The sequence below is a fragment of the Embiotoca jacksoni genome, unplaced genomic scaffold (genome assembly GCF_022577435.1).
Source record: "Embiotoca jacksoni isolate LCO1_2020_lvr unplaced genomic scaffold, fEmbJac1.0.p SCAF_16, whole genome shotgun sequence".
Lineage (NCBI taxonomy): Eukaryota > Metazoa > Chordata > Actinopteri > Embiotocidae > Embiotoca > Embiotoca jacksoni.
Genome location: NW_027185296.1, coordinates 749,199 through 763,320, shown reverse-complemented (window position 1 = coordinate 763,320; position 14,122 = coordinate 749,199). Strand labels below are relative to the sequence as shown.

General features: G+C 43.2%; 1 protein-coding gene across 5 annotated transcripts in view; it reads left to right on the top strand.

Moving 5' to 3' along the window:
• The window catches only part of ralgps2 (Ral GEF with PH domain and SH3 binding motif 2), a 71,125-nt gene extending 57,882 nt beyond the window's left edge, over positions 1-13,243 (top strand). For 4 of the 5 annotated variants that reach the window (XM_069150043.1, XM_069150046.1, XM_069150044.1 and 1 more), the window contains exons 10-21: positions 1,502-1,639; positions 2,653-2,743; positions 2,952-3,019; positions 3,138-3,276; positions 3,386-3,537; positions 3,647-3,701; positions 4,330-4,407; positions 5,584-5,689; positions 7,333-7,425; positions 8,267-8,372; positions 9,212-9,303; positions 9,381-13,243. In XM_069150043.1, coding sequence (XP_069006144.1) covers positions 1,502-1,639; positions 2,653-2,743; positions 2,952-3,019; positions 3,138-3,276; positions 3,386-3,537; positions 3,647-3,701; positions 4,330-4,407; positions 5,584-5,689; positions 7,333-7,425; positions 8,267-8,372; positions 9,212-9,303; positions 9,381-9,410 — 1,148 coding nt within the window. In that variant the 3' untranslated portion in view covers positions 9,411-13,243. The remainder of the gene's footprint in view (positions 1-1,501; positions 1,640-2,652; positions 2,744-2,951; positions 3,020-3,137; positions 3,277-3,385; positions 3,538-3,646; positions 3,702-4,329; positions 4,408-5,583; positions 5,690-7,332; positions 7,426-8,266; positions 8,373-9,211; positions 9,304-9,380) is intronic. The other variant, XM_069150047.1, reaches the window with a different exon arrangement.
• The last annotated feature ends 879 nt before the right edge of the window (positions 13,244-14,122 follow it).

Below are 14,122 nucleotides of genomic sequence, written 5' to 3'. Positions count from 1 at the left end.
AGACATGCACAGATGTGTTTTTTGTGCTGAAATATCTTTCTTTTTTTTTTTTTTTAGATAAGCAGCTCAGAGGAGCAGATGGAGGAGGAGCTTTGTGATGACATGTCTTCCCTCTCTCCCCTTGTTTCCAACTTGATCCTCAGACACTTTCTATGTGGCAAAACTGGTATGAGAGCACTTGCTGTACCCTAACCACAGGTTCTCTGGGAGCGCATCTGTCTGTGGGTGTTCCAGGCAGTATGGATTTGTGCATGACTAACTGCTGTTATCCCTGACATGCTCTCTGAAGAGCATCTACAGCGGTTAAGCCATCAGGATCCTTCTCTTCCTCCTGTTCCCCCCCCCCCATCTCTCACATTCTCCCTCTTTCAGCTGAGTCTCCAAATGCTTTTAAAACTGCTTCTCCTGTTCTCTCTCGGTCTCTCTCTCTCTCTCTCTCTCTCTCTCTCTCTCTCTCTCTCTCTCTCTCTCTCTCTCTCTCTCTCTCTCTCTCTCTCTCGCTCGCTCTCTCTGACTCCAGTCAGATGCTGGTGTGTGTGTGTGTGTGTGTGTGTGTGAGAGATATCCTGAGGACAGGATTTTGCTCTTTTTATGTGCTGGATCTGGCCCTGCTGTACTGTGTTTAGGCTCTGCATGCACAGTGTTGTAGATGCATCTGTATGCAGACACATCTGTGAATATTATACTGTTGTTTTCCAAGGAAAGGGTGGGGTGTGGGGTTACGGTTGTCATGTAGTCCACTGTGTGATAACTTTTCTTACATCTGCACTCAATCTCAACGCTGGCGTGTGAAGGAAACTTTGAGCAAGAAGAAGGAGCGAATGGAAGGAACGTCACACCATCAGTTCTGTCGTGAAGCTTAGTTAATCTCTCTTTTCAGAGTGGTGGGAATCTGCTCCTGGGTTTGTCTCTTCATGTTAATATTTATGTAGAGATTTAAGAATCTCCGCTCTGCTCCAAGGCTGCCAAAAAGATGCAATGAGAGACCGAACTGGGGTGGGGGCTGGCCTTGAGTTGGACAAGCGGAAGAGAACATCAGTCATCCGCTCAAGGCACCCATTTAGACCCATCGGGACAAAATAAAAGTATTTTTGAAACTTGAGCCAAAGTATATGCAAACAAGTGCGTTTGTGCAGAGTTTTCATCCCTGTCTGTTGTTGCCCATGTGATATCAAACAAGCAGTCTGCAATTACCAGCAGGTTTTAACACCAAGGAACCCACAGCTGCATGGCACCGGCATCATGCATCCAGGGAAAGCTGGCTCTGTTACGATGTCCAGCCGTGTTTATGTCCACATGTCTGCTTTCCAATAAGCTGAACTGAAAATCCTTGCGTTCCTCCCAGGTGGTTAAAACAACACCTCCAACAGATGGACGCTGTCTTCATTTGGCTTACACTTGGTCTCTTGGCCCCCTGAGGGATGAGTGCATAAAGGAAGAAGGGCTGTGTATTCCCCTAATTTAATGCACGCATCTCTTTCTGTCTGCTGCTTTATTTTAGGGATGTACCTGTCTGATCTGACATATATAGACTCGGCGTACCCCTCCACCGGCAGCATACTGGAGAACGAACAGAGATCAAACCTGATGAACAACATTCTGAGAATCATATCGGACCTGCAGAGATCCTGTACCTACGGTGAGACTCACACAGCCACACGTTCATGGCATAGCAAGGTGTTGTAGTGGCTGGACAGAGAAGAGGACCCAAGTTTAATCCTGGAGGAAGTCAGATGATTAAGTTGATGTCAGGTTGTAAACCACAAGTCTTTACCTCTTCCCTGAGATCTGACTGTGTCCATCATTGTGTGGAGGAACAAAAGTTAAAGGGGAGGAAGGAGCTGGCACAAAGGCTGGAGGAAACGGCATAACAGCCTCGCCACTTCATTTCCTGTTGCCATGGAGACACTGAAAGAATCTCTGCTGTTCCTCAGTACCTCTGTGTGTTTTTGTAAAGTGTGAATTTGGAGAAGATATACACAGATTATTTAGGATAAATCCCCCCCAAAAATGAAACTTTTCATTTGTGAAAAATGAGAGAGAGGTGAAATTAAGACGGGAACCTGCAGTGCCAAACTTTAGTCTTCCTCTTCGGCCTGGGAGGCTAATTCCAAAATCACATTTGACACACTCGTTTCATGATCAGAATTGAATCTGTCTGGTCTGAAAACATTTGGAAAGTCTCAACGAGCCGCATGATTGAATTATTGCTGGTAAATTGTAGCGTAGCCTCCATGTGTGGAGTTTAGGAAACATTGGTATTATTTGGTATTGAAAAAAAAGTGTTCAGAAAATGTTCAAGAATTGGTATCAAAGTCAGCCTATTGGTTTTGGTACCAGTATCAAAACTTTTGAAACGATATGAACAATACCCAGACCTGTTCAGTTATAAGTTAAAGTCCTTCACTGTAGGTTTACATCAGTACAAATAATATGTACACTCATAATTTCCATAATTTCCAGGCTATAACCTAGCAACACTGAGGCGGTTGCCTGGAGGAAAAGTCTGAAGTACTATAAATAAATTATTAAAACAATGAAATTCTTTCATCATTTGAGACACTGTTGCCAAGATACGTGATCACATGTTACCAAAAATGACCTTCTGTGTGCTTTTTATTCTAATGCCTGTCTGTATCTTCCATCTCTCAGATATACCAGTGTTGCCTCATGTACAGAAGTATCTCAACTCAGTCAGGTATATCGAGGAGCTGCAGAAGTTTGTGGAAGACGATAATTACAAGTAAGAAATAAAACAAAATAGAATGTAAATAAACACACAACGCTTTTCCTGCTATGATAATCAAAATAGATTTTTGGTCTCGTTTGATTTTGTTTCTTGCTTAGCTGTGTTTCCCAAAAAATACCATTCACACAATTATGATTATCATGACAAATTTATAGATAATTTCAGACTATTGGATTTATCAATATTCCTTTTTTGTTTTTAGGTTGTCACAGAAGATTGAGCCAGGCACCAGCACACCCCGAGCAAACGCCTCCAAAGAGGATCTTGTCGGTGAGTTTCGAGTGTGGATCTCCAATGGGCAGTAAATGTTAAAATCTATGCGTCATCTGTATTCTTTCCATTTTTCCTGATTCGTAAATTTGTTCTTCACTCTCATCCTTGCTTACAGGCCAGGAAGCGTCAGCATCTCCTCTCTGCGGCCGTAAGTGTATGGTAGCAGCTGAAGGAACCAAAGTCCCGGCCACGCCTCCGTCCCCCAGGAACTTGCTGCCCTACGGACACAGGAAGTGCCACAGCCTGGGCTACAAGTCAGTTTATCTGTAGTTAACAAGAAGCAATTCTTTTATAGGTGTTGGTGGAAACAGCAAAAAGTAAAACCACTGACACTTCTCTCTGAATCTCTCTGTGTCTCCACAGTTTTATCCATAAGATGAACACGGTAGAGTTTAAAAGTGCTACGTTTCCCAACGCTGGTTCTCGCCATCTGTTGGACGACAGTGTGATGGAGAGCCACAGTCCCACCAGAGGACAAGCAGAGAGCTCAACTCTGTCCAGTGGCATTTCACTTGGTATGACTTCAACATATATACTTGCATTATAAACTTCATGCACAGTTGTTGTTGTTGTTTTTTTTTATCCTCCCTGACATCTTTTGTGATCATTTGTATCCGTGCACAGGGAGCAGTGAGGGCTCCGAGCTCAGTGAAGAGGTGTCTTGGCCAGCGTTTGAGAGGTAAAGCTAATACATTCATGTCGGCTGTGCTTTTTCATCACATCCACATGCAAAAAGCAGAGAATACAACATGGCCATCCCTGATGTTATAAAGTCATTTTAAAAGCACTGGCTTTAAGACACAGTTATGCTAAACGATCTGCCATTAAAGGTCACGCACACATGCCATGCACAGCATTGCTTTTAGCCTTGCAGCCCAGGCCGTCATGCCTCATCCCTCAATTTCTGTTCTCAGCCTTTAGTAAATATATAAAGACACATCTGCTTCTCCAGCAGCCTGAAATGAATTAAGTGCTTAATATTCAAATCCCCTAACAAGTAGTCTCACTATCCCAACAAGTGTCTGGAGCCACACGCACCAGATCTAAAGTAAAAACCTCTCCGCTCAAGAATCTACTGGCCTGAAAATCATCTTAACCTCTTTTCCAAAACACCATTTCTTGAAGCTTTTGAATAACCCTGAAAACACGCATCCATCAGTAACTCCTCTCACCAAATCACTGCTCCTCATCTAGCCTTAACCCATGCAGTTTCAAGGGAACAACAACGACGACGAAAAAAAAACCAGCTTTAACAGTATCCCGTGCCCCCTATCCTGTTCTATCCTGTCTTATCCTATTCTGAACAGGACTCGGTTCTATCACTCTCTGGGCCCAGTGACCCGTGTGGCCCGCATCCCCTACAGAGGAGTTCTGAGGCCCAGCAGGTACAACCCATCCCGACCGGAACCAACTCGATCTGAACCAAACCCTCTCTTACCCCCACTTTCTCGCCCCCTCAGTCCCTGCGAGGGGCTGCTGTGTGCTGGTGCTTAGCGTGCGTGTAGTACTGGGATCATCTTTGTGCTTTCAAATAAGTGCGCGTCTGCTGGTGACAATCACAAATCGGGTGAAGGGATAAGGAGCTGTGTGGGGTTATGATTCTGTATCTTTCGCTGTATACAATCAGTCTCTAATCTACCTTTTGCTCTCTTGAATTACGTGCATGTCTCTCTCACACACACACACACACACACACACACACACACACACACACACACACACATGTTGCGGTTGAAGCCGAGGTGTGGGAGTCTCGATGTCAGCCAGCTAAAGATCAAAGCGGTGACTCGGCAGACAGGACAACTGAAGCTGGAGCTCACGGTGATATAAAAAGCTTTTAATAAGCTGCTGCACCTTATTAAAAAAGCTAAAAAGGCTCTAAATGCTACATGCTCCAGGTCTCATCTAAACAGATCCTGAGATTATAGTCAACCTAGACTCCTTCTTGTGGTAAGTTTCCAAGGTATTTCACAGTTTGGAGCTAAAACTGAGTTTCCAGAGTCACACTGAGCTCCATGTGTTACTGGAAAACAAACGGTTACATCCTCATTCCTAAAGAAGAGAGGAGCACACTCTTCAGGATTAATAAAGCCAATTCTAATGGACGTTGCATATTAAGCTTCCCTTGCGGTTAGGGATGGTCTCGCTTTCTCGCTCTCTCTCTCTCTCTCTCTCCCTCCCTCCCTCCCTTCCCTCTCACGCTCTCGCTCTCTCTTTCCCTCCCCCTCTCTTGCCCTCTCCGAGGCTTCACGAGGCTCCTGCACTGAGCTTCCTGCTCTGATCCTCCAGACAGACACAATCTGCACACCACCTTGCCCTGACTCTGCTCTTCTTTCTGCAGATAGCTGCGTTGAGATTTATATCTGTTGAAATTCACTTCTGTCAGAACACGACAGATAAAAGCTATCGTGAAAAAGAAGTTACGAATGCATGAAGCCGGGTTAAAGGTTGTTTTGCAGATTGCATCTGCCTGTACTCTAGTAGTTGATCTGGTATGTTTCCATGCATGGCTGCACCTCTTGTATATACTGCCTGTAATGTTTGTCTTTGTCCCATTGCAGCTCAGCTGAGTCAGAGGAGCTTGCAGTTCACTTGTATCCGGGAGCGGTCACAGTGCAGGGGGTGTTGAGACGGAAGACTGTGCTTAAGGAGGGCAAGAAACCAACTGTAAGAACACACACACACACACACACACACACACACACACACACACACACACACACACACACACACACACACACATTACCTACATGTACTCTATACAGAAGGCAATAAATACTGTCTGCTGAGCACAGATGGGGCCTCAGAGACTCTTTAACCTGCAGACCTGTTTCTGTCTGTTCCTCAGACTCAATTGTAGTTCTCTTCATGTCTGACTGGGCTTTACTTTCCCCCCTTTGCTTTTGTTTTTCTTGTGTCCCTTAATCCATTTTCATACTTGCTTTGAGATTATCCTGTTCTTTCATGGCTGGAAACAAATCTGGAGCTTTTAATGTACTTAAAATATCTTGAAACAGTCATGGGTGGTGTGGATGATTTACGAGGTTTTGTGATGATGTAACAAGGTCTAAAGTTTTTTTCCCCCATCTGACAAGTCTCTACACCAGGAGTATTAATTAGTGGGTTCACTAAGTCCCTTTTTCGTTCTCCTGCTTTCCGTCCATCTCACTCTCTTTTTCTTGTATTAGTTGTCCAAGTTTTGAATGTGTTTATGCAATGAGAAGCTTATTTTGCATTGTCCAGTCATCCATCCAAGCACAAGCAAGAAAAGACTTTAATGTCTCCAAACTATAATCTTCATCCGTCATTCACTTGAAGGAGGTGATGCAGCACGGATGAATATAGACTGTAAACTATATAGACTGTAAACTATATGGACTGTAAACTATATAGACTACGATACCAGTCAAAAGTTTGGACACTTTGTTGGATATTACTGAGGACATCAAAACTGTGAAATTACAAATATGGAATGAAATCGCTCAGAAAAACGTGATAAACGAATCAAAACATGTTCTGGGTTTGAAATTCCTGAGAGTTCCCAATGTTTGCCTCAACGAGAGCTTTGCACACTATTGGCAAATACTTCAGGAGGTTGTCACTCGGAATTACATTAAATTAGCTAACAGAGACCAGAACCATTTTTGTACTAGGCTGTAAACCTGTTTATTTCTGGTGTAAAGTTCTTTAACATGAGGACACGGACTCCCATTTAGAGCCTGCCTGTAGTGCCTAATGGAGGAACTACCACATTGGCCTCATTGTTCAACCCTGGAAGGTTGTCGCTTTGGCTCATTGTGCTGTTTCCTGAAAAACTGATGATAACCCCACGAAGAGAAAATCTGATTAATGCTGTGTTACTGCAGAATGTTGTGTTAGCCACACTTGGTTAAGTGTCGTCTTCAATTCTGAATAAATCTCAAACATTGTACTAGCGATGGCCCCCACACCATCACAGATCCTTCTCCATTCTTCCTAATGAGAAACACAGAGGCGGATAATCATCATGTTAGCCATGTCTGGTTCTCAGAAAGCTATTGGAACTGAAAATTTCACGTTTTGGACTCATCAGATTTACACTGGTCTAATTTTCACTTATTGTGTTTCTTGGCCCGATCGATTCTCTTCTTCTGATTGGTGTTCAGTCTTATTTTAAAATGTAGAAAATAGTAAGAAGCAGGAGTGTCCAAACGACATCCCGTGGAGCTTAATCTTGTAAGAATCTGGGCACCTCAGTGCCACGCTGTAGTTTTTAATCAAATCAATATGGGGTCTGCAGTGTGTGAGCAGATTTCACTTTGTGCCTCCAGGTGGCATCTTGGACCAAATACTGGGTCGCTCTTTGTGGAACCCAGCTCTACTACTACCCTGCCAAGTCCCTGAAGGCCACTGAGAGAAAACATGTAAGACACGCAAACACACACACACACGCACACACACACTGGTCTGTCTACAATCTCTGTTTAATAGTCTGAGGATGCATCCAGGGCCAGCAGTTGTTGCAGCAGGTGCGGGAAAGATGCTGCTTGTTTGGGCAGGCTAGGACAACAGATAGGCCGTAACTGGGGAGAGACATCTCAAAGTGTCAGACGTCCTCCACATGACCTGCAGTTGTTGATAGAAGTGAAAGTAAATGTACCAAAGCAGTCCATTTTATAAAGAGACGACACGATAGCCATTATTCCTCACTCTACTACAGTTTTATGACAAAATGAAACACTTTGCAATTCGTCTTCATGTGCTTTCTACCTGGTGGTAAAACCAGGGAAAAAGGAAATGAAATGCAAAAATCTCTTTCATGTAGTTTTGACATCATTTAAAAACAAGTAGGAGGCATGTCTGTTCGTGTGTGTTTGTGTGTGAAAGTGTCTGAACTGCAGAACATTGACTGAAACTGTACAGAAGCTCAGAGGAGAGCACACAGAAGAAAAGAGGCAGGAGGAGAAACTGATTGTGTGTGTGTGCGTGTGCGTGTGTGCGTGTGCGTGTGCGCACTGGTCAGGGTCGGAGGGACAGACAGATGGTAGCACTCATTGAATAATGAGACCAGTGACATCACTGCAGTCCTGTGTGTCACTCAGGCTAATGAGGACCTTGTGGAGTGCACATGCAAGACTGAGTGTTTACACACACACACAGAGACAGAACGTTTGTGTCACCATTTCTTTCACTTCAGTTTTGACATTTAGACAAACACATGTATAACAAGAGAGTTTATCATGTTTTCACTTTTCCTCTGATCAGTTCAAGTCCACGTCCAGTAAGAGCGTGTGTGTGGTTGGTCTCATGGCCATTATGGCTGACGATCCTGAGCATCCCGATGTCTTCTTGCTGACTGACTCTGAGCATGGTGAGACTCACTCACTCACTCTCTCTCTCTCACACACACACACACACACACACACACACACACACACACGGAGGAAACTATCAACATTAACAAACAGTCAGGTCTCAGTGAAGTTTGGTTTAAATGGTGACCGATCCTAATTTTGGCTTCTAATTTTGATCTAGTCTTGGTATTTAGAAGAAAATGTGTTTTAGTTTTATTCAAATTGTAGTCGTTAGTTTTTGTTTTTGACGAGCTTTCATTGGTGACATTTTTGCCACAGTTTTATCATGGAACAGGTGTCTTTCCTTAGAAGAAAGTGATACATCAGACCGACCGCTCTCTCTCGCTCTCTCTCGCTGTCATTACCCAGCATTAGCATTACTGCAGCTTCTCTTAACCGCAGAGCTGCGAGTCATTCAGAAACTGATTACCCACCTGTTACCTAAAATACTGACCTCTGTCTGGGCGCAGCTTGAGAGTTAACGCCAAGTCATCAGATAACATTAAAACGGTAATAATAGAGGTGTGACCTCAACTGAAAACAAGATGCTTCTTACCAACTGATCCAGGGTCACTAAGTAAGACTAAGAAATGATATTAGTTACTTTTTCATTGTGAAATTAAGTTGGTGAACAACTATTTTCACTAATAAAATGAACGCCGATGGTGATACTGTACACACACACACAAACACACTAATCATCTGACTTTGTACGGAACTTTTTCACTGTGACTTTGTTTTGACTTTATTTGACGGGCCAAAGTCAAGAGAGGCTTCAGCCATCTTTCCAGGCCGTTGAGTGAGCAGGTGGAAACAAAAGACTTGGCACCTCACACTGTTTGTCTCCGTTGCCTAGGTAACACCTACAAGTACCAGGCAGGAAACAGAATGAATGCTCTCCTCTGGTTCAAGCATCTGAGTGCAGCCTGTCAGAGCAATAGGCAACAGGTATGAAGACACACACACACACATACACACACACAGTTGAATATTATATCTATTTTTTTTAACCTCACTTTTTCCAGGTGCCTGCCAATCTGATGTCATTCGAGTGACCTGTGCTGGAGGGTGCGACACAGCAAAGGAGAGAGGGATGAGGAAACGGACGAGGAGGATGAGGAGGAGTACCGACTCAGTAGTGGGAGCTTTCACTGCCATGAGCCCTGACCGCCGATTCTCCAATTCTAGCCCCGACCTCACTGCAGCCTCACCTGCCACCACTGCCTTAACCAGAGTACCCTGTGTGTGTGTGTGTGTGTGTGTGTGTGTGTGTGTGTGTGTGTGTGTGTGTGTGTGTGTGTGTGTGTGTGTGTGTGTGTGTGTGTGTGTGTTTTGGATGTATTGACTACTGAACAAGGACCTGCACCACTGCTCTCGTCTCCCATTTGCTCTCAGCGTCTTTTGTTCAGCCCATCAGTGGAGCCCTTTGACTTCTCTCACACACTGACTGTCCTTGGAGGGACAGAAATGATCCTCTCCTTTATGTTCCTTTTCAAGGGGTGAACTATTTTTATTTGTGTCCCTACCATGCTCAACTGCAAGATTTTCACCTTTTATTCGTCTGGACACACAATCGCAACGCGCACACTCACATCGGACTAACGCTTTGGACTTGGGAGGGTCTGAAAACACCTTTTAATTTCTTGGATCACACTTTGAATTGTTGGTCTCTTTAGTCACTTGAGTTGGCTTTAAGTCACAGGATTATTTACATGAACCATGCACTCACTCACAAACACACGCACACAAGCCTATTTGATTGCATCGTTGTAAACGTAAGGGCTCTGATTCGCAATCAATTCCAGCAGAAACAATTCCCACACTTCCTGAATGTGTCTAGTTTTTATTCCCGAACTTAGGCATCCTTTATGTCATGTACTAAGTGTTCAGTGCGTATGTGTGTGTGTTTGGATTACTGCCATGGGTGGGGGGGAGGAGGGGGGTTCCCTGAAATTCAAGGAGTCTTGTCTGTGTCCCACATAGGTACGATAATCCCAGAAATCTAAGCTAAGACATGTTCATGGTTGGCTAGACAAGAGTTCCTCCTTTTCTAAACCTGCATTTCTTTGCTCTCCGGTGTTGTCTGCCTAGAAAGGCCATGCACGGTTCACCGGACTCTCACTCACTCACACACACACACACACACACACACACACACACACACACACACACACACACACACACACACACTAAACACTAAAGACTTGAAACTGTGAAAGAGTCCAAGATAAAAAGCAACAAGAACTCATGATATGTGATTTTATCTCCTCTCCTGCTCTGCTTGTTGCTAAATATGGTTGGAGCCTGTGGTGTGGAGCAGACACTCAAAGCTACCTGGAGCCATACAGAGTTTATTTTAAATCTTGTATGTTTATGTTGTTTTGTGTTGTTAGTTTCTTTTCCGTTTTTTGGGAGGGATTGTGCAGTTCACAGTATTACCATGTCGTAGATGATTGCACAGTTTTGTCTGTTACTTTTGAATGTTACTTTTTTTTTTTTTTTTTTGGTGTTTTTTTTCCTCCCTTTTTTTGGAGCATTTGTTTTGAATATTTTATGTACATGTGAATTTTTTTGTTATTTTTTTTTTTGCCCTGTATTTGCCCAGAACCCTGCTCAGTTTTTAGGCCCTAACAATGTTGCATCTGATTTGGAAATAGCATAAGCACCTTGGTTATGATAAGTGCCAAGTGACGTTACCATTCCGGTTTTTCTTCGGGGTGATGAAATGTTAGGAAGTGGGTGAGCTGTGGTGTAATTAGTTACTGGTATGTTTTGGTGAGAAAAACCTTGGATTTACAGTTTCACCGCCAATGTGTCGGTGTGCCACAAGTAGACTCTTCCTGTTTGTTTTTGTGAAAACATGAGCAGGACGGTGGTGAAGACGATGACGAGACGTGTTTTGCCAATAATATTCAGACATCAAATTTGAATCAACTTTTTTTAAATAGCTGTTTACATTGTATGTTTACACAATCTTTTGCCCAACATTACAATCCCTTCACTGCTCCACGTGTACTGTATTCAGGAGGTAACATGTTACATAGAAACAGCCTATCAGTGGGATGTATCTGTATTAGCAGTGCTGATTCTTCTCTAATATGCTTCACAGGCTGCCCTCTCCTCTCCAGGCTTATGTCCAGTTCATATTGACATTAAACCGGTCCTCAACACAACATACCTTTTAAATCTAACATTTCATATTTGCTAGTTTCGTTTAGGTCAGACATTACAAAGTCAGTTTAGTGCCCTTAAAGAGACGTTCAGTCCTTTGTATGATAACTAAAGGAGACGTGGTGGTGGAGGAACCTGTGGAAGAATGAGTGAGGAAGCCAAAGACAGGCCTGCGTAATGTGACAGTCTCCGCAAGTATGTGTGTGCATTCGTGTGCCTGTGCATACTGCTCTATTTTTTTAAAGCATTGTAATTCAAGACGGATTTAGGCAATTCCTCGAGGCTGCCATCACTGCTGTGCGGTGGGGGCAAGCAGCTACTTAATCATCGATGTGATTGACTGCCAGCTCGCGCTGTGACGCCACGCTGGGTTGTGTTGTACTGGAGGTGTGAAGAAAAAAAAAGAGGAAGCGTAAACTGAGCTCATCTGTTTGTGTCCACTGTGGCTGGAGCTGGCAACAAAATCCCAGATTGAAGCACGATGGAGGCTGACTGGTCTTTGAATACTTCTGGTTGGCCAAAGTGACAAAGAGGGCTGTGAATGAAATAAATGAAATGAGTGAGAACGGAGTTCAGGGTGGGTGGTTTAGAGAGAGTTGATCTGCGTTTATCTACAGATGCTGGTTATTCTCTCTTGGCTGACACTCACAAAAGCTGCACTTGCTATCATTGGCAATGTATTGACGAAGTTTGTGCAGCTAAGCTGGAATTGAATCTAGACTTCAGGATCTGCAGAAAGGTCTGTGGACTGAGGTAGCTGAGATGTAAACAAACCCTTATTTTGAAAGTCAACAGCCCCATCACATTTCCTTTCTTTGTATTTGCTTTATCTGATGTTCGTTGAATATGATAATAGAAGAAGACAATTGAAATGGCTACACGTGTAACTGATGCGGATTCCCGAGTTACAAGTTTTATTCTGAACTGCAGCAGAGGAGTGCTTTAGGGGCGTCTTAGAAGGTGTATTTGAGTTCATTTTGATTTAACAATCTTTCTTTTCAGAAATAACCAAATCATAATATCTTTTATTATCTTTTCTATACAGTGTATGGTCAAAATAACGGAAACGCGTGTTTGATATTGGGAAGTCTCAATCTAGTCAATTCGTGGATTTCAAGGCCAATCACTACTAACATTTTTCTCTCCCTTTATCATCTACTTTTAGATGAAAATTCAAATGTCTGGCACACTTCCTTTAAGATAAGTTTGGTTTTTCATGAAGAAACTTGATGCCAAGCGTGAAAAATCCCTCCTCTGTTTTACAAGCGTGTGTTGTTTCCTTTAAACTGACCATACTGTCTGCACAATTTGCCCTGTATTAACTGTTCTGAGTGACTCGCCTTCTGAATTCAGTCTTTTTAAGGGTCATGTAAAAATGTTTAACACTTGAGAGGAAGGGTTCAACCAGAGGAGGTGTTTTGTGTTTTCTTTGACGTGGTGGACAAGTGGAACCAATGTGAATCTGTGCCTCCTGTGCACCAGTCAGGCGTCATTCAACTGTTTACCGAGGATAGCAACAGCAGCCTCCGTTCGAGTCATCGAAGTTGACAGGGGTGATGTATAAATGACCTTTGACCTTCACCCTTTACCTGGTTCTGTTTGCCTGTCTGTGCCTGTGTCATGACTGCGGTCAGCGCTGTGACCTCTCTTCTGAGTGATGCGCTACATGGTGTGAAGACTGAGAACCAATAAACACTCTGCCCTTTTTTACTCCACACATCAGTTTCATGCTCGTTGTTCTGTTGAAGGTCGTGTGTGACTGAAATGAGGCCGTGTGGTGATGCAAGCCGTGGTTGTTGCATGTCCCAGTACTACTCGACGGTAAGACTGACTTGGAGAGGTTTTGTGACTGTTAATGAGCATCTTTTCTTTATTAGTATGTTTTTTTTAATAGTATTACCTGCATATGTAAAAGAAATCTGAATTTTTCAGTCCGCACATAAAATATCACAGCAGAAATCACATCAGTAACTCCAGTTACTGTGATACTTTATTTTTAGTACATTTTCCTGATGACACATTACTTCCTGCTAGGTTGTCACCAAAAAAAGCACTTCGAGAGTAACAGGTAACCGTGTTTCGTCTATTGAGCATCTTTAAGATTTTACCTCCTCGCACCTATTTTAATTATCCAAATAAAACAATCAAAACTTTGAGACCCTTCAAGAGTTTGAAGTCGTCACAGTCTTGTTTGCAAATTAAGAAAAGTGGTTTAGTGGACATCACATTGTTGTAAGGGTTGACGGTCAAACCACCACCAGGTCAAAACGTGGTATTTGGCTGAAATGGGTATGAAATGCTCGAGGGCTTTCAGTTTGAAACGGACTCCAAGTCGGCGCGTCCGGCCGATCGATTCTTTCTCGCTTCTTTACAGGGCGTCCCAGTCAAATAGGTCTGGTTAGGGTGAGGTGGCAGAAAACAGCATTCTTTTGTTTCTGTTTCCAGTTTAACAATATTACGAGCGAGTATTAAGGGCCGCATTAAGTACTACTTTGTAAGTAGTACTTTTGTATTTCAAGAATAAAGTTGAAATCGGACTCTTTTTCAGTAACAAGTATATTATTTTGTCTTTTTGTGCATAAACACGGTGTGCTAA